This window comes from Pleuronectes platessa, chromosome 3 (genome assembly GCF_947347685.1).
Source record: "Pleuronectes platessa chromosome 3, fPlePla1.1, whole genome shotgun sequence".
Taxonomy (NCBI): domain Eukaryota; kingdom Metazoa; phylum Chordata; class Actinopteri; order Pleuronectiformes; family Pleuronectidae; genus Pleuronectes; species Pleuronectes platessa.
In genome coordinates this window covers 26,636,373-26,657,029 of record NC_070628.1, presented here as the reverse complement: position 1 = coordinate 26,657,029, position 20,657 = coordinate 26,636,373, and the positions used below count along the sequence as shown (strand labels likewise).

At 41.4% G+C, this 20,657-nt stretch overlaps 1 protein-coding gene across 5 annotated transcripts in view; it reads right to left on the bottom strand.

Annotated features, from left to right (window-relative positions):
- The window catches only part of LOC128437142 (endonuclease V), a 69,378-nt gene that overhangs the window by 9,397 nt on the left and 39,324 nt on the right, over nt 1–20,657 (bottom strand). For 2 of the 5 annotated variants that reach the window (XM_053419175.1, XM_053419179.1), the window contains exon 8: nt 19,322–19,391. In XM_053419175.1, coding sequence (XP_053275150.1) covers nt 19,323–19,391 — 69 coding nt within the window. In that variant the 3' untranslated portion in view covers nt 19,322. The other 3 variants (XM_053419176.1, XM_053419178.1, XM_053419177.1) reach the window with 3 other exon arrangements.

Sequence of the window (20,657 nt, the reverse complement as noted above, 5' to 3'; positions counted from 1 at the left end):
TAAAATCAGCCTCCACGGGGAAATATAAATCCTGACACAGCCTGATCATAAAGTCCCACCCTCAACTATAAATTACAACCTTAACACCTTGCACCAATAATATAACTGTTACCATTTAGCTCAAAGTTTAGCCTCAAAGTCTTATTTAATTTTGTTTGTTTTAGTGTTTAATTCTTTTTTAATGATTAGCTTTTTTATATATGGTTACCATGACACAAATCAAATGTTACAGTTAAATTCTCCTATCACTTTGCAGGTGGTAAAAAGGGGATGTCATATTAATTTCTGTGTTCAGTAAGATTTCATTAGGAGGGAGACTTCCACAGTTTTGGTGCATTACGTGCATCAGATTTCATCTTTAAGAATTTATGCAAATCTGTGACATTAACGCCCTGGAAGCGAGCACTCTGCACATTCCTGCTTTCACCATTTGCATGCACACACACTGCAATCATGGCAAGTTCTCTTGGTACCTGGTTCAATATATCTATGCTAATTCAAGGAGCTGGGTGAACTGGGCGCACTCTGGATATATATGTGCCCCCACCCTACAAATCATTAAGAAATAATGAGACTGACCTATAATTTACATGATGTGTGCTAATAGGTTTTCTTTTTTCGACGTGCATATGAGTCAGCTTCCATGCACTAATCCGAGTTACTGCTCAGAGTATCATGATGGTGTCCCTGTTTGGGACTGTACAGTTTAACAGGTCTCTGTCCTGTTCTGGTTACAACTGAAACAGAGAAAGATGAAGAAAGAAACACTGTACAACACTGTACAACACTGTACAACATACTGTACAGGCTGCAACAACAGCTGGCTCCTGGCTTTACTGCTGTGCAAAAATGTATGCATTAACGCACAATGACATTCCTATGGCCACACACACACAAACACACACACATTCACAGGTACTTCGGCAAACGTAAACAGAAACATTTGCTCACACGAAACCTCCTGAAGTCAGCACATTTATAGATGGTAAACCAGGGTGGGAGCTGCTTAGCCATGCTGGTCAGGCTTCAGGCATTACTAGTGCACATAACATGAACATGAACACACACACACACACACACACACACACACACACACACACACACACACACACACACACACACACACACACACACACACACACACACACACACACACACACACACACACACACACACGCACGCACACAATCACACGCTTTCAGGGCTGTAAACATTAGCAATATTTTCCCATTTCCTCTGCAGGGCAGACGGGAAAGCAGTAGATCTTTCAGGGGGCTGAGCCCTTCACTAGTAATAATCTTCTTTACACTTCACTCTGCCAGGGAGATGAATCATGGTGGATGGGGTCAGTGTGTGTGGGAGAGCCAAGGAGGCATTGATATGCCACGTGAAGGCTGGCTGTTACGCTCTTTTGGTGTGTGCATGTATGCATGTGTGTGTGTGTTTGTGTGTGTGTTTGTGTGTTCACAGGGGCAGAGGGAGGCCAAGGATCCTGTTCAGATATAGTCGGCAGATAAAAGGTGCTGAGCTGAGAGCCTGACTCAAATATACATTAACAGATAATTAGTGAACAGTTGAAAACTTGACATTTTTATAAATATTGTGGTCTCTCACAGGCACATTCTTCCCATTTCCATAACAGGTGATTTATTTAGATATATAAAATCATAATAATAATTTGGGGGGTAGACCTACAGTAAACAGCAGGAAAGAATAGTTTGATATTTCGGGAAATATGCTTATTTACATTTTTGCTGAGAGTTCCAAAAGAAGATTGATGCCACTCTCAGATCTGTACAGTACCTTTACCTGCATGTGTTGTTGCATCGCCCCATGCAGAACAGCTACTAAAAATACATTTATAATTTAAAGATTATTATATGTAAGGAAGTGGTAAAGTATCAACATCACAAATCTACTGCTAAAAATAATAAAAATCTATTCATGTTGAAGATATAGATGCATGTGTTCCATCAGAAAGGAATAAACACCATTTTAACAGTTTTCCTATCACATCACCTCTTGTTACTTTTCACATGAACAGCATGACAGGTTTAATGAGCCACGCTCAATAAGCATATAAACCAAACCGTGGTTATGCTTCACATGTGCATTTTAGTACATCTGGGCTCATTTTTAAGTGGAGGTTGAAAAAGATGCAGATGCATATTTGCATTCATGTGGCTGAATGAGCCTTTTTTCATCTAAACCTCTAAAATGTGCACATACGACAAGATTTGGCCTCAAGGTCTTTGTAGTTTACATAACTCCAAAAGCTTTCCATAATCAAAGTTTCCACTTAGTTCCTCCTGTGCTCACTATTCTCTCATGGCGGTGTGTGATGAAACAGAAAAAATGCAGATGGTTCATTTGGCCTGAAAATTATACTTTCCCACATATGTAAAATATTTTTTTTAATCTTAGTTGGGTCTCTGAACAACATCACACATAATGTTGGTTTATTCATGACTGTGTGAGGAGGCCGAGGGCTTAATACTCTGGATTGGTCACACCTTTGAAATAAATATGGACGCAGATAAAACGCAGGGAACTCGAGAGAGGTCATCTATAATAAAACAGTAGTTGAAGTGTATGAGATGTAGCATTAACAGGTCTCAGTGCTACACTGTGTGACGTTAGCAGTGACCTGACGGATAAGGACATGGCACTGTGACAGAGACACCTGCTGCTTGTCCCCAGGAGATGTTCACTGCCTACGTAAACTGCTGACCGACTTCGAAACCAAAACAGAATCACCGTAATTTATGGGGTCGAGATCTGCACTGCAGTGACGGGCTGCAACTCAAGATCAGAGGTGTGCCTTCATGATTCAAAATGTCATCCCCAGCATATTTCATAGAGGGTGACATTTTTACCAGATATTTATCACAGACACTTATAGTCAGAGTGATATTTGTGTTAGCAATAGAAGTACAACCTTAGTTCTGTAGCAGATACCTATAGTTGACCTATTTGTGTATTTTATTTTTGAGCAACTTATACAACTGCATATTCATAACTTATATATAAAAAAACATACATTCTCTGAAATAAGGCCCTGTTTAAGATGAATCTACCTTAACTTAGAGAGATCCAGAGATTTTAAAGGTTTGTGCTGCTGTTGGACAATCTTGTGTCAAATTGCGTTGGTTCTAGAATTAGTCTCCTGAAATGAATGTGTGCATAACCCTGAGATATTTATACATAAATGATTAATTTCATTTTTTGCACAGGAGGAGGAGTCAGAGGAATTATAAGAGTGTTTATTTTATGGACCTTTTTAAAAGATTTTCTGTTGTGTGGACTTATGTTATGGTCGTTTACCTTGTTCTCCGTGTATTTGGATTTCTAGAGTTGTGACCTGTGTTTAGTTATTTGTTTGTTCTGTGACTTCTCTGTTTCCTGTCTTATTTTGGAACTGTTTTCCTCCACCTGTCCTAGTGTGTTTCTCCTGTGGAAAGTTAACCCTGGCTCCCTTTTGCATATAAGCTTTTTCTCAATCGGGAGGTCAAGAAGACTACGATTATCAGCGTGATACTCAAGAATTGGACTTCCGGTCGTTCACCGGTGCCATTATAACTTTGAAAAATGGTTCATGACTGAAGTGCAGTGAATGGGATATGTTGGGCCAAGAAGGATCCACCTGCTGGAGCCTTTGTTTCTCGGGGGGTAGAAGGAGCATTTAATGGAGCCTGCGAGTTTTGAGACACAGCTCGAGTCTCTGTGCTTCCCTTTGTCTTTGTCAGGTCGGTGGTCCGGTCTTGTTTGCTCCTTTTTTTTTGTATCCCTTCTGCCACTGCTAGCCTGTTTTGTGTTGGTTTGTTTTAAATCCTCCTTCACCAGCTTTTGATTGCATTTTGCCTGCATTGAGGTCCTCCTGCTGGAACGTGACAGATGCATCACATTGCATTCAAGAGAATTTGCTCAATGGTAGTGTAAAAGTGGTGCACTAGTAGTCAGTAAGTAATATCATGGATTTTTCCAGAGGTTCACACGACCTGAACCTTGATCTGAATCTTTGCAGAACATTATCCTCCTGCTGTCAAGCATTTCTCAGAGAAATTTAATCAATGGCATCCACATATTTCACCGTTGCGCTGTTTCATTTGAGTGAACCGCTCCGTTACAAACACCTACAGCATCAGAGATTAAGAGCAGTGAAAAAAAATCAGTGAGAAGTCGAGACCTGATATTTGTCCTTCTCTCTCTGCCTGTCTTCTTTGTCTGTCCGTCTGCCAGTCTGTCTTGCCTTGGTTTCAGCTCCAAAGCAGCTGCTTACCAATGGCCAGCAGTGGCTTTGAAGACATGCCCCGCTACGCTGAATTCTGATTGGGTCAGTGTGATAAGATGCACTGCAATGTCTGACAGCTGTGCACCAGAGACCGTGTTGATGGAGGGGAGGCAGAGTCAGAGAGACGGCCTAGGTGGGAGAGATGAGGAAGAGGTAGCTCGAGACAGATGAATAAAAAAAAAAGAGCGAGGTGTGAGAACAGAAAATGGTGAAGGGGAAGAGAGGAGAATGGAAAGCTAGAAAATAGGAATGCTCAGAGACCGGGGTGAGAAAAGACAGGATGTTTAAAGCCGCATGTCTGATATTAAAGCTCAGAGTGTCGGCTACGAGGCAGCTGAGGTTTGTCACTGAGGGGTGGGATGGGGAGGAGAAATGAGGGGTCTCTGTTACTCTCCGTCAGAGAGGAGAATCGAAATAACGAATAGTACAATCTGTAGCAAACAATCTGCACCACTGCCCTTCAACAGCCATGATTTACCACCACGCTCCCTGTGTACTCTATGTTCTGCAACTATGTAGCATAGTATGCCTGCATGTCATTAATAAATGCATAAACCTATAGCTGATGTGTGCACAGAGGAAAAACACATACACTCCTTTGACATTTGAGCTGAAGCAAAATATCAACATCATTGATTCACTGCTCATCTCGCCAACAAATCACACTGTTGCCTCGCCTGCAGTAAAAACACCACATTACACTCTGATGCAAATGAGCTGTAGTGGCTGTGATGCATGGACGTGGATGTGGTGTCTTCAGCCGATGCAAGCCGCCACCACTCATGTTGATCTACTCCAGCACCAGCATGTGCGTTATACGGCTTATGAATGGCCCGGGAGACGAGGCTTTACCCTGGGCTGCGGTGAAAGAGCCCATAGGCCACGGGTTCTTTAGAGTGAGTTATGATGTGTGCGAGTGAGCGTGCTGTGTGCATGGTGTGGGTGCGTGGTAGTTGACGGTTTTCCCCCCGTAACGAGAGAGCTTGATGGCGTATTACGAATATGAAAAAGCCACAAAGTCGTGAGCACAAACACAGAGGGTAGCATGCGGAGAGGATCTCCGGGGAGCAGAGTGAAATGTGAGCAAATAGGCGCACACGTGAGCGGGTTAACGACACTGGAGCTGCTGAGGAGACCAGGGCCGAGATGAGAGGCTGATGCTTCAGATCAGCATGTGATTATCTCAGGGGCTTGAACCTGTGAGCTGCGTCCATTATTTCCTCAGGGTTTAGGACGAGTGCTTTTGAGCATAAGTGTGTGCATGTATGAATAATAGAAAGAAACAATGTACGCGGTAAAGTGTGTGGGAGTATCTGTGAATTAATACAACACACAGTTTTATTGAAGAGCTAGACAGCTGGACAATGCAGCAATGTCTTCTGATCAATTGTGAGTTCAGCTCACAGGTCCTGACACTTAAAATAAAGCATTAAAAAAACCTTATCTACATAGTTGACTGTTTGGTTTAATTTCCCAACAAGGTCACAAGTGATGTTTTCAAGTAGTGCTTGGAGATATGGTCAGAAATCATATAAAAATAAAACTACAAAACTTCAAACAAAAAAGATCAGTAAATATCAGTTATTATCACAATAAATGTCACATTATTTTTTGATATTTTTTTCTCCTGAGTGAAGGTTGTGGCTTTGAAGTCTTGTTTATGAGCAGAGAACGACAAACATTTGATAAAAAGCAACTAAATGTACAGATCTGAGGTCCATCAATACTGTGTTATGTCTCCCCACTGTGCTTACACGATGCAGAAGCATTATATACATATATATTGGATTGGACTTTTGTTATATTGCTATTGATGAAATTAATGTTGTGATGATTATTGATATTGTTTTAATGCCCATTCAGCCTTATATACTCTAAACCTTCAGCACAGTCAGGAATACAATTCTGGCAAGGAACCCCAGGGCATACTGAATCCCTTTCTACTTCTTCCTCTATAACACAATTGATGTACATTTGTATGTAATTATTTATATATATCATTCATCAATACTACAAAATATGGCTAATACTGGAATACGCCTGTGAATTAATGAGGAATGTCAACCTGACCGTTGTTGCTAAAGCCCGAAAAAACCATGACCTGCTCAGTGTCCTCAAATGTCGCTACGGCCTGACAGATTTAAATAATAGCTGTGCAGACACAGTCAGATGGATGTCATGACATCACGTCTGGGCTATAGCCTCTATTCCACCTGCTTCTGCAATGCAATCTTTCATTCAGCATAACTTTCATTAACCTTGCAAAGCAGAGAATCCATCTTGCCAGGCTCTGAGAAATTTGCATGTGGCTTGACCACAGTGGTTCGGACCAATCAGGATCCTGTGAGTCATCGAAAGTCACTAGTCAACAGAATTCAGAGATGTTTTTTAAAACTCTAATAGAAAAGTAACTATTTAGGAGAATAGAAGAATAAACTAGAGGAATAGACGAACAGATTCAGTCCATTCACTGAGTGATGCTTGGCTGAGTTCATGGTGATGAGTTGCTCTGAGCGCTGTCTATCCAACGCTCCCACTCAGATTATTAATATTTATCAGCATCTGCAAACAACTGAGCCAATACACAATGAGACTCAACTGTGTGCTCAGTTAAACCAACGATAAAACTTTCCAGGTTTTAGAGATCTCGACACTCTCACAGCTTTTGAATTAAAGGAGAAGCTGATTAATAAAACAATAAAGGGAGAGTAAACTTGATTTTGAAGACGCCAACATGCAACATGTCTGAATCATTTAAAATGTTCCTTTCTTCACACACACTTCCTAGTGGACTGAACCAGCCAATGGGAAGATATTGATGTAACCCAAAACATTGAGCAGGTTACAATAAAAATATGTCTTTTTTTGTGATACCTTGATTAACCACATTTGTATTCATATGTTATCAAATATGATCTGTCCTTTTGCGACAAATTTATTTTCTTAATTTGTAGCTCTTGTGTGGAAGTAGTGCGTCCACTCACCAATGGTTTGAGGTTCAATCCCATTTCCTCCATTCTGCTTGTCAAGTGCCCTTGGCCGAGATACTGAACTCCAAATTACCCCTACTGGTGGAGCGTGATAGACATGTGATAGAGAAAGTGCTGTGTGTGTGTGAATTGGTGAATGGGAAAGTTCCTTGAGTGGTGTCTCCATGGGTATGAGAGTGTGTGTGTGTGTGTGTGTGTGTGTGTATGTGTGTGTATCGGATAAATGCCTTTTCTTGTAAATCTTTATGAAAAAAATCACAAAGAAACAGCAAACCCAATGTAAATAGGGCAATAAAGTCCCACTGGACATGTGGTAAAGATTCCTGAATACTTTAACACACAGTTCATTGCTAAACAGCAGAGTTCAGGTGAGAATCTCATTAAAGTCTAAAGGCTGCTGTCAGTGGGAAAGGCTTCTGAGAGTGTTAATCCCAATACTGACGAAGTCGAGCCTTGTTGCTGACTGAAGAACCTTACATGGGGGAGCACAGCAGCCCGCTGGCAGCGACCATGGAGTTGCTAAGCAGGGGTGGACTTCACATAACAGCCACTCAATGAAAACAAAAGCCGAGGCCCCGTCTGCTGAGCCTCTCTTCCCCTTGCCGGAAAATCTAATAACCGATGTTCGCAGCATCTCCTCTGCCTCGTCCAAGGCTGACGCATCCTTATTACAATACATTGGCCTCAATTGATTTGTCTTTAGAAGCCTCAGGGAAAAAAGAGAGGCCGAATTGATTTTCTGGTTTACAGCAGAGGCATGGGAAAAGTTTGTGCGTGGGGTGAAGTGGAAGGCAAGACACCTGGACGGCTTGTACAAGTGAGTGTGTCCAAAGGTAGATCGTACAGGCATGTTCATGTGATCCTGGTGTGAGTAAGTGTGTGTGTATGAATGTGTGTTTGTGAATGTGTGAGTGAATGTGTGTGCTCCGTGCCAGCGCTTCTACTGGAGATAAACAAGGACATTTATCTGATACTGCAGCAGCTCACCTGTCATTTTAACTCAAGTGCCAGGAGATGTTGGTCCACTCATCTATCAATCTCTCTCTCTCTCTCACACCCCCCCCACCCCCCCCCAAACACACACACACCCTACCACACACCCACCCCCCCCACACACACACAACGAGGCAATGAGGCTGCTGTCTGTGGTAAAGTTAAAAGAGAAATCACATTATTCTTCTTTGAATGTGATTCAGTTTACATTTACAATGAGCTGATTCTTTTGACCACGGTGAATTGAAACAACAGAACTTTTTAATCTCCAATCAAAGTTACCAATTACAATTGTCCACAAACTTAAATGTGATTTAATGCTTTAAAAAGCTTGTATTGAAGATACACAGTGAGAGAAAATGAATAAATTACAAATTTGAAATGTATGAGTCAAGCTTCCTGAATCTTGAATCCAACAATTCCTGTAATGAAACTTGATGTAAAGTTTCATTAAAACTCCCCTGGCTCTAAAATGTCCTCAAGAATCAAACTCAGTTCAAAATACAGCTTTTCTGTCAGTGTTTGATCACTTTAAGGACTAAGAGACAATCTATGACTAAAGGGTTGCTAATTTGTATCTGAAACACTTTTTATCCAAATGACTGCCTTTGTGATCCCTGCCCATGTCTGGGGAGGCGCACACCAATGAACCAGAGACGAAAGACACAAGTTAGCAAGCGCCTCGCCGAAACGTCGGCTTCTAGCAGTTGTCAGTCAGTGAGTAGGAGGGTGGTATTCATAAGTTGCATTTTCTCAAAATGTAGCCTGCTTTTTCTATATTTTTTCCTGGAATAACAACCCTAGCTTTAATACCCTTCAAGATAACCCTGATGACATCATATCAGGAGACACTATGTCCACAGCCAGAGCAGGACTTTCAGTGGCAAGAAAATTACCTTTAAAATCACAGGAGCCAGTTTCCCCGAAAATTTTATTTTTTTGTCTCCGTACTTGCCACAGTAGTGGCCAGAGGCATGATGCTTTCATCTGTCTGAGGGAAACATATTAACTTGGACTCAAGGATGAACGGATTCGATTTTGGAGGTCAAGGTTCAAGGTCTTTTACCTCTGACGTTTAATAACTTTCATTAAAAAAAATAAAAGATCATCTATGTCCATGAAAACTGCAATTTGCATAGTAAACATCAGCTGGGCCGTTGTATTTATTTAACTAATGATTAAATATTGCTTTAAATGTACTTCATAATGCAGAACTCTTTACAGGAAATGAGCCTTCTGAAGATTAAATAAACTGTAAATGATTTAGTAGTTAGTGGACTGTCAGAAAAATAATTGGCTTACATTTTAACAATAGGTCATTAAGCTCCTTAGAATTATTCTTGGTTTATCGTTAAAATTGATTGAGTGATTTTAGAATTTAGACTGTGACAGACAAAACACTTTTCATTTCACGACCTCATCTTAAACAAGCAAATCAAGACAGTAATTTACTAATTAAAGGACCAGTGCGTCAAATGTACAGGATATTTGAGCAAAGATTTTATGATTCTAATTATGTTTTCAGTTGTGTGTAATCACCTGGAAGTAAAAATCATTGTATTTTAGTTAGCTAATATTGAACCTTTATATCTACATATAATGAGGAGCATGTAGACCAAACACTATCTCCAGTAAGGGTCTTATTTAAAGTTTACCTCAATGCCACCATATGAAAGGGAGGGTATGGGTTTGTTGTAATATCGAACATCACCACTAGGTCTCACTAAATCCTAGGCACAGAACCTTTAATTGCTTGAAAATAAGAATCTTTACTTACAGCCTTAAACTCAAAACAATAATTGTACCACCAGTGCATACAATCTATTAAACCGACTTTTTCATATTCATGTTTTCTTTAGTTAGGTTTACATGTACGTGCTTAATGTCAGCAAAGGTGGATTTCTATAAACTTTTCTTTTAACAATCGTTTTCAAGAAGTGACATCAAAAACCAACTCTGATTCATCAAGACAATCCATTTGTGTTCGGTGTAATGATTTTGTCACTTTGCGTGTTGTTCTTGTCAGCTACTATTTTACAGACACAGCTGACCTGTGTTTGTATTTGATTCTTCACAGTCAGCACTCTCTGTACGAGTGAAGGCAGGTAACAGTGAGTGACAGGACGACATGAAGGATGTGTCTGCGGTGCAGGAAGCAGAAGCATGGACCGAAACGCCAAGGTGTTTTTTGAAAAATCTGTTATCTCATCTTCCATCTCAGCCAGGCGTAAAGACTTTGCAATCTTCCATCTTATTTATCCCTTGGTTTTGTTCGATTCAGCTTGAAAATGTGCACAAGCTGGTCGAAACATATGAAGTAAAAATGCTCCTGCCTTCATGCGTTTACTACTAAACACACAAACAAGCTCTTTCCACACAGTTCAATGTGTAAAGCTCCAGACCACTCACTAACATCATCTACCAGGAGTACACACAGTCACAGGAAAAGGTCAAAGCATAACGAGTGCAATGAGAAACAGACAAGTGAATATTCTATTGATTCAATCGTCTGAATGTGTCTCTCCCCGGCCTCCGGTCCGTTCTTCTGCGGTAGCGTCTCTGAACGCAGCAGTTTGCTGCATCAGTCTGTGGCGCGGCTCACCCTCCACAAGTCAACCGGCTCAGGCTGTGATTTACAGTCATGCAGCTGCTGTAATAGACAGTGTTATGTTACGACAGGGGGTTGGTGGGTAACTTAATTGTTTGTGTGCATCCTGATGCAGTGACACTGTTAAGATTCACAGCTGCTGAGCAGCGAAAGGGATTTTTCTAACACACTGACTCAGTGCTTCTCCGAATCCTCCTGAAGCAATTAGGGTAGGTGGCGGGGATTCAGAACAGCCAAGTGACAATGCGAACAATTTAACAGTGCTTGTGTTTAACTCAAATAAAAGTATGCTCTTTAGAAATTTGTTTGTTGTCATTGGCAAACTGCGCCCCTCCCTGTCGATCAGAAACCAAATGGAGAGATGTTTGCTACAGCTCGTTTTCTGCCCCCTCCCCAGACCCCATCCACATATCCCCCGCTCATTTGCCCTTTCCCTCTGTCTTCCCATCTCTCATTCCTGGGGCTCAGCGATTGTTCTTGTTATCGCTGAGGAGTGCACAGGGTTTTGTGTCAGTGTGTTTGATGACGAGGTGGCAGTGGTGAAAAATGAGGCAGGTGGTGGCAATTCATCAACACTTGAGCAGCGCTTGGTGGCGTTCTGGCAGAGAGAGGCGAGGCGGCGCTTAACGCGACACTGAAGGTTTTTCGTTGTGAGGCCGGGCATGATGAAATGGATGCGGTTTCTCCTCCGCTGCATCAGACAGACAGCAGGGAGGATGGATAAAGAGAGGAGGAGGAAGGGGGAGGGGAGGGAAGAGGGAATAGTCTTTTCTCTGCAGGTCTCCACATCACGCAGCTGCTTTTCTCCCCCTGCAACTCCCTCCACATCATCCCCTTCACAACCTTCCTCCACTCAGGCAGTCTTCAAAGGTGTGCTCTATAAATGTGCAATGTGCACTTTTTACCTTTGTCTTATTCCTATGCAATTTGTATCTCTGTTGGCATGGAAACAGATGAAAGAATACCAATAAAAACTGAATGAAACTCTGTCACAGTCCAATGAGGCCATATCTGCATCTCCTCCTCTTGCTCTCACCCACCCTTTAACTTTCAAACCATTTCTTGATTTATCTCCCTCCCTGTCATCTCTGCTCCCTACCCCCTGAATCAGCATGTTAACACGCACACACATACAGACACACACAGACACACACACACACACACACACACACACACACACACACACACACACACACACACACACACACACACACACACACACGCACAAGCCCCTGCACAATAACACTTTCTGAACTTTTTTCGCAATTTATCTCATCCCTCCTATCTATCATTGCATAAACACACAAATATAGATACAGATACAGTATAAACACATAAATCGCTGTGGAGCTTAGCCAGTAAAACCATAACGAGTGAGGAAACAATAGGTGGGGTTGGTGAAACAAGGACCAACACGAGTAAAATGGACAAAAATAGAAGAAACACTCTGGGGGGCTGTAAAGTGGAGGAGAATGTCTCAATCATAAACGTAGCCTTAATTTCAACAACTATTGAACAGTGGAAGATGAGGGAGGATGAGGAGGAGAGGGCGAAAACGCATCTAACACCCTGTCCAACTTGTCTTTGTTTAGAATCTTGTTTAAAGCAGTATTGTTCTGTGTTTCTTGCTGCATGCAGAAAACAGACAGGTGACCAAACTCTCTCTCTCTCTCTCTCTCACACACACACACACACACACACACACACACACACACACACACACACACACACACACACACACACACACACACACACACACACACACACACACACACACACACACACACACACACACACACACACACACACACACAAACACACACACATTTATACATGCCTTTTGTTTCCAAGTGATTCTGGCTAACCAGAACTTTGTGTTGCTTTTATTCTGTTGTCTTGTTCCCAGAACTCAGTAAATAACGTTATTCTTTAGTAGTAAAAAACAAACGAAAAATGCAAAGGTCAGTGTGAATGCACTAGAAGATAGAAGGAATCTCTCATATCATATTTCACAATTTATTTCCTGAATTCACTTAGTGTGTCTGCATGAGAGCGAAAAAACAAGAGAGAAAGAACAGAGGGCTGGGGACAGACCGAGAGGACAAAAAAATATCATTAAAGCTTTGTGCCCCTGAGTCACCTTAACATGTTTTATTTGTCGTCCCTTAGAAGCAGAGTTGGCATCAGAGCTGTTTACTTCACGGACTGGGTCAGTCTGGGGCGACCACCTGGTACACACTGCAAAAGACTGTAGTCCTTCAGGACACACACACACACACACACAAACACACACAAACACACACAAACACACACACACAAACACACACACGCAGGATTGTGAAGCTATCCTTATAAGGACTTTTCAATGTCTTCCAGTGAATGTGGAAAGATTAAGATTAATTAATCTTTCTGCTCTATTGGAGAAACAGCAGAGTTAAAAGCTTCCTCTCAATTTTCGCAAGTTAAATTAATTGTCATGGAAAAAAAATCTAATTTTCAATTAACGATCAAAAGGCTAAACGTTACTGCCTGATCACCAGAACTGAACATTTCTGAAACTAAGTGATTACAGACAGACAGCCATGCTGATCACTACCCCTCTGCTTTATATGCATGGGGTGTCATAAAATGGACCCTTTGCTTAATTCATCACACTCAGGGGTATTACTGCTACAGGCTTACTTTGTCTAGTATGGGTATAACCCTGCTGAGTGAGATCTCTAACTTTATGACTCTTACTGGGCTGATGTTGAACCACATTTTAACTTTTAGCATCATCGGACTCGACACTTCCAGCCACAAGTGTCACTGTGCAGCAAAGGTTACCTGTGAACACCCACAGTATCCCGATTCAAATGGATATAAACCCGCCCTGTTCCTCAGACAGTTCTCTTGCCTTGTGTTAAAGCTCCAATATACTGTTACTTTGTATTGTCTGTCTGCTGGATGTTGTGCACAGAGCTTCTTTATAAAAGTCTGTTGAAATACAAATAATGGAATTATCTAAATGATTTGGTATGAAAGACATCCCTCCCCCACTGACTGCAACAGAGCCCTGGTCCTGGTTTATTCTAAGTTTAATAATATGGAACGTTCCAAAACGTGTCAAAACAGACAGACATTTGGGGAATTAGAAGGTCAATTGACACAGATTTCCATTAGAGTCTTAAGAAAACTCCTGACACCTGTCAGATTTAGTGGGAATCAAACTGGAGACATTAACCTTTTTCCTGTCTGACCAACCAAAAGTCTAAACCGACATGACCTGTGACAAAAACACATGTGCACACACCTTCACACATGGCGGCCCGATAAGGAGATAATTCAACCTTAACAGGTTCATCCGAATCGGTCCATCTCGAGGTGAGGTGATGGTATTTATAAATGTCAGGCTGACACTGGATATGGTGTCTCTGAGGTGGAAGAATGAGACAGAGGAAGGGGAAGAAACACTGATTGCACCTCAGTCCATCAGTTAATACTGAGGCTGAGTAGATCCTACAGCAACAAGCAATGTCCTTGTACCACTATTACTTTTTAATGAGAGCCGCCTTGGGCCGAGTGCCTCCACAACACGTTCCATGACATTTTAGAAATGTTTTTGAAAAGGGCAGTCAAGTTTGTACTACAGCATGAATTGAATTAATACAATCCCCATAGTTGACACTGGATGGTTACTTGATGGTTTGAGATAACTGTTAATATGGGATTTAAAGATCTGCCACAATAAACCACGAAGACAACTCACAGACACTGATAATTGTTAAGAAAGGGAGAATTTAAGTTAATGTGAGGATCTTATATAAGATCACATCCTGCACTTCTTTTTTTTATGCCTTTAAGCCTTTTTATGGTGATTTGATTTTGCTGGTCAAAGGTCAAATCTGTGATATCTTAAAATAACCTTGAGGGAATGTCTTCAAATTTAGTACAAACATTAACTTAGACTCAAAGATGAAGTGATAAAATGTTTCTGGTCAAAGGTAAAAAGGTCAAGGTCACAAGACCTTGCGTTGCTTTGGTCTCGTTAAATCAGGAATTCCCAAAGAAAATGTCATTACATGTTGCACAAACATTCATTTGGACTCTAGGATGATCTAATAGAATTCGGAGGTCGAAATCAGAGGTCAAGGACCCTGTGACTTCTCAAAGCACATTTTGTATCATGTGAATGTGATAACTCCGGAACGCCTTGACGCAAACCACATTTGGCACAAAGATTCACTTGAACTTGACCTGACCTCATGTTCCTGTGAATGTTATTGACTAACCAACGAATTTCCTTACATCTGGCAAAACTCACTTTGACTAAATGGCCTGATAAGGATTTGGTACACATGTTCACTTGGACAGACTGATTAATCAGATTTCGGTGGTCAAAGGTCAAGGTGGCCTCAAAGAACTAATCTTAATCTTAATTTTAACTTGTTTCCGGTTTCTTGGATGTGATATCTCAAGACGGCTAAAGATAATTTCTTCGACATTTGATCAGTTGTCGCTTGGACTAAACTTGGATAAAGTGATTTCATTTCAGTGGTCAAAGGTCCCAGCAACATATGGATACCACAAATAGTTCTTTTAAAATACAAAAGAGAAGAAATGACAATTTCTGTTCAAAATACTTTGTTGATAAACAACTTAATATTGCGTTTATATTCTGGTATTAAATTTAATCTGTTGATTCAAATGATTTCTTTGCTTTTTAATGGGTAATCTGAAATTTATTTATTCTTTACAGCAAAATGACTTTTGCAGCTATTAAATCCAGGAACGACCAGCATATCACTCTGTCACTAGCCACTGATGTCTTCACTCCTCTTTTTCTCTCTCTCACAGGCATTGATTTTTCCATGCTCGTTGCTCGTTCCCTTCCTCCCTCCGCACCCCTGTTGATTCCATCCTCTGTTCGGATCTCTTCATCTCCTCGCCTGCTGCTCCATCTTTCATGTCTTTCTCCTCTCTCTTTGACAGAGACAGAGAATCTGCCTCCCTGGGACACGGAACCACAGTCAGCTCGACCCCCAGGGCCTGTGTGCAGGGGAAAACTGGGAAGACCCTAACCCATGTCTTGGAGGAGAATGTTTCCAAAACAGGGACTTCATTAAAGACACCTTGAAGAGACACAACAATTTGTGTATTGACACGTCAACAATCATTAACTGGTAGCATATAGAGAGCTCAGGAGGAAACTCCAAAGCAAAAGACATTTGATGGATTTTAAGAAACATTTCAATGATTTACAAAGAAAACAAAGATCACACAGTTTTCATAGAAAACTGTTTCTCCTTGCAAAGCTATTTTCCAAACCCCGTCAGGAATGTAATGAGGCAACTCCACAATATCCTCCCTTAAAAATCATTTCACTCCTTTTGTAACAAACTCATTTTCTTCGGGTGCTGGAGGCTTGAACATCTCTAAAAACATCACCATCACAACAATACATGAAAACTAAAAAGCATTCAGAGACAAGCGTCCGTCAAGGCCACACATCACACAAAGCCTTAATAAAAGAAAAAGTTGAGAAGCATTTCATCTGGAAGTGAATATGGACCTGCGTGAAAAATATATATACAGTGACAGACGGAAAAAAACGCTCTGATTAGCTGAGAATAACTAATGATTGGAAAGTATCTAAAATCGTGCCCAGGGATTTTACTGCATTCATGTAACGACTCATTGATTATCACAATTATGAGCAACAAGCAGAAGCACTGTTGATAGCATCCTCATCGTTTGTAATTCTACGGCAAGGTGGCCTCATTTATAACTGTTGCGTAGGCACAAAACAGGGGTCTGAAAAATGCGTTTGCCTCTTATCACGTAAACGTTGGGATAAAAACAGACTTGTTGTAACTCTGACCCATGCATACGGACATTTTGTAGATGGTAAAAAGATGATGCAGACGTGAGGTGGGGAACTGAAGCCAGATTCTGGATCCACTTTATCACTAAACAACAGGGTGAGTCGTGCTCGCCATATGAACCCTAAATTGAAAAAGATATAAAACAGCATAAAAATCCCATTACCATTCCATTAAACAGCGGAGTTAAAGAGCTGAGTCATTAATAGTTTTTAAATAATGTCTTCAGACTGTGAACTGTTAACACTGTGTGTGTATCATCAAGTCCGACTTTAGTTTGCATACAGTTTGTTTATGTGTGTAAAATCGCTGCAGTGAACGTGACTGGAGATCACTCCCAAAAAATAATAAGTGTTTACATTTTTGCCTCCACCTTGAATTACATTTTTAAATTTTTTTTTAATTTCATGAACAAAAGTATAATGATTTACTGCAGGGTTCCTTAAGTTTCAATAGTTACAAGTCAAGAAATTAAGCACAATAACCTACGCCCTTGAATTTCATAAAACCACCCACTTAATAAAAAATTCAAAAACTCACTTTCATTAAAAAAACATTGACTATGAAATCTTACTTGCAGATAAACCAGGTAGGATGAGCACAACTTTTTTGTGGCAATAGATGATGCCACTGGGGTCTCCCAAACAGAGCCAGAGATATAACAGTTGCTTTTCAGCATTTTTTATTCTTCATCAAGTAACAAATATAAATTCAAACAGAACATTGATGGTCCAGCAATCTCAGCTGGCACAGTGCTGCACTTTATGCATGTGTGTGTGAATGGGTGGACGGCCGGTTTAGAGCAGGCACTGCACTAGTATGAGAAATCACAGGATCACATGTATAGCCCACATGCTTCTGTTGCTACTGTACAGGACGTCTGATCCAACGTGTGTGCAGCCTGTTGAGTGAGGGAGTGAGTGAGTGAGAGGGTAGTGCTGGGTTAGGGCCTGGAGGAACCTGCTGCAGCCCTGCCTACTCAGCACAAAGCCTCTCTTCCTGTCTCAGTCTCTTTGTGGAGAGGCTGATCAAAGCGAGCAGTGCACTCAGAGGATTCACCACATCAGGGAGCTGCTGAGCGGATCAACGTGGACACCCCATTATGCTTCCCACTGGGGCTCGCTGAGGGATGGGAGTGTGCACACATCCTCGTGTGAACAAGTGTGAGTGCACATATAAACATATGAGTGTGAGTGAACATGAGGCGCTGCATCTGGATCCCCAATGTTCAATCTGTGCATGTTTGAAAATACTAAGGGGTGAATGATGATTTGGTTTTCGAAGTATCTGAGTCGTGCTAACGGTCCTCAGCTTTGATCGGTAATGAGAAGGCTGGGCCGAACCGAGCGGCGCTGCCTGTTATTTCAGATGAGAGTCACAGGATCAAAGCCGTGTTTCTCTCCTCGTCGCTGCTTCTCTCTCTCTGCCTTTGCATCTCTGCCTAACCTCGAGCGTCCTTGCCTCACCTCTGCCCCATGCACACCCCTCCCAAAATGCAGAGAACCTGTCGGAGGAGATTAAACTCCCGAACTTTCCACCTCTCGTGCTGCAGAATAGAGTTGTACACTGTCACCGAACAGGAAGCCAGGGTTACAGCCCCACTCTTAAAACAACAGTAAGACTCCAGCAGCTGAATGGTTGTTTTTACATGACCTTTGACCTCCCTGCTGACAGAGGACATGAAACGATGGGCGCCAACACAACAAAAGTTTTAGTCATGTTATGGTAGAAAGAACAATAAATCATCAGGATGGGGCTGTGGATCATTGTTAGAGTTGTCGTCCTCTAACCAGAGGGTCGGTGGTTTGATCCCCATCTTCCCCATCCAAAGTAAACTACCCCACAATACCATAGAGAAAAGTGATAGATGCACTGTAAGAATCTGTGTGTGAATGGGTGAAAGGCAAAAACTGTACTGTAAAGCTCTATGAGTGGTCATCAAGAAAAGCTCTTTAATACAGATCATTTACCATGATCCATTATGAGTGACCACTGTGTGTTTTTAGTTTGTCATACGTCAAAGTTATTGTAGAGACGGAGCCAAGAGTAAATGTAATGCATTAAATGGCAACCAATAGTAAATGGCTTGTTCCCTTAAATAAAGTTCAGGATTTCCTTGGGTTTGAAGGAGGGAATAATTTGGATGTATATACAGAAGTCATCAAAACGTATAACATAGGTGTAATTGTTTTTGGACATTTTATATAAAGAATGGTTACATATAGTATATGTTTAATTTCACAGGTTTAATCTTATCTTGTGCAAATTGAGCATTCTTCTTGTGTACATTTAACAGTTTTCTGATGACACCAGCATTTATCCTCCTCGACACCTAATTTGTTTAATTTATACAGCAAAGTAGATGAGACTGTTTTGGCTTTTTAACAACCTGGGTTTACTGTAGGATTAGGGGGAATTCTTCAGTGACTCACTGCTGTGGCTTTTAATCCTATTTTAAGACTGTATAAATTACTCCTCTCACCATGCGCCAAGGTAACACACGCAAAAGTTGCACGTGTGAATGTGCGCACAGGAAAGTGAGAACACAGACGTGCATGATGAAGACTTTGTCACTTACCTCATTCTTTGATTTCTGTGTCTGCAGGTGAGAAGTGTATGCGTAGGTATTCTCTGGAGCGACAGTCGGCCTGTGGAAGAGGAGAGGAGGAACACAGGTGGTGGGGGAGACAGGGAAAAAAGAAGTGAAAAAGAGGGAGAGGTTCCACATTTAACAATATTCCACACAGCGTTTGCAATTTGTCAGCTTCTCAAAGCTGAGCAGGAACGTCCTTGATCACCGAACACGTTCGTCTGAAGTCTGAGATTAATATTAAGTGCCTTGATGCTGACTTCACACACAGAGCAAACTGAGCCTGTGTGTTTGCTGCCAAATCTGACAAACATCACAAATCATTATCTGACAAATCAGTTGTTGTACAAATGTCTCTGAGGCAGCATCTTCATCTAAACATCATTAGGATATTACAGCACTGCTTCTCCGGTCCCATCATTTAAGTATTCTTTTTTAGGATGTCCTCTTAAGCTCCACAAATGACAGAAATCCACCACTTATTTACCGTGCTGCTCCTTCCCACAGGCTATGTCCCTCATTACAGATACAAAATTGTGAGACTCCATCAAGGCAACGTGATACAAAAGTTGAGACGGTGTATGTGACAAAATGTAGTTTAATCAGGTAAACTACTCACATTAACCCTCCCATTTGGCGTTCATAATCCAATCAGCTGACATCTCAAGAACTTACTACAATTTTGATTTGTACCATTATTCATGGCTTGTGGGGCTGGTACAATGTCAGAGCATAAGGACATTTCAATCAGGAGAGACTGCAACTGGAAAGTGAGCCAAATGCATTTCCGTGCACAGAAAGAGATGAAAGTGATATAAACGAGAGTCCATTAGACCCCTTGGGATGTCATTAAGGTTAGAGATAGAGTCACTGGTGGTGGTTGAAGGGATCTAAATAATGATCTGAATGAGATGAGTGGACACGGAATAAGGAAAGTGGAGGTAACTGGGGAGGAGGAGGAGGGTTGCAGTAAAACGCTGAAATGACAGCAGATGAACAGATTTAAAATGAACAGCAACAACGTGACTGGCTGATTGAGATTATGGCAAAATTGGATTGGATTACCATACACACTCAGTCATCTGATAAGAAGAAGGAAAGGAAAAGCCGGCAGAGTAGTGAATGAATTGGACACACAAGTAGACTTCCTGATTGAACTTACATTAAGCTTCACTTGTGGGATGCCTCAAGGCTCAACATAAGGGCTTCTCTGATTCTTTATATATTACAAATAAAGCAGCTTTGACAATCCTGGAGCCTTTGTCAACATCGGCCAGCAGAAATCCACTGCTGCCCCCGACGGCACTTGTCTTTTAATCGCTAA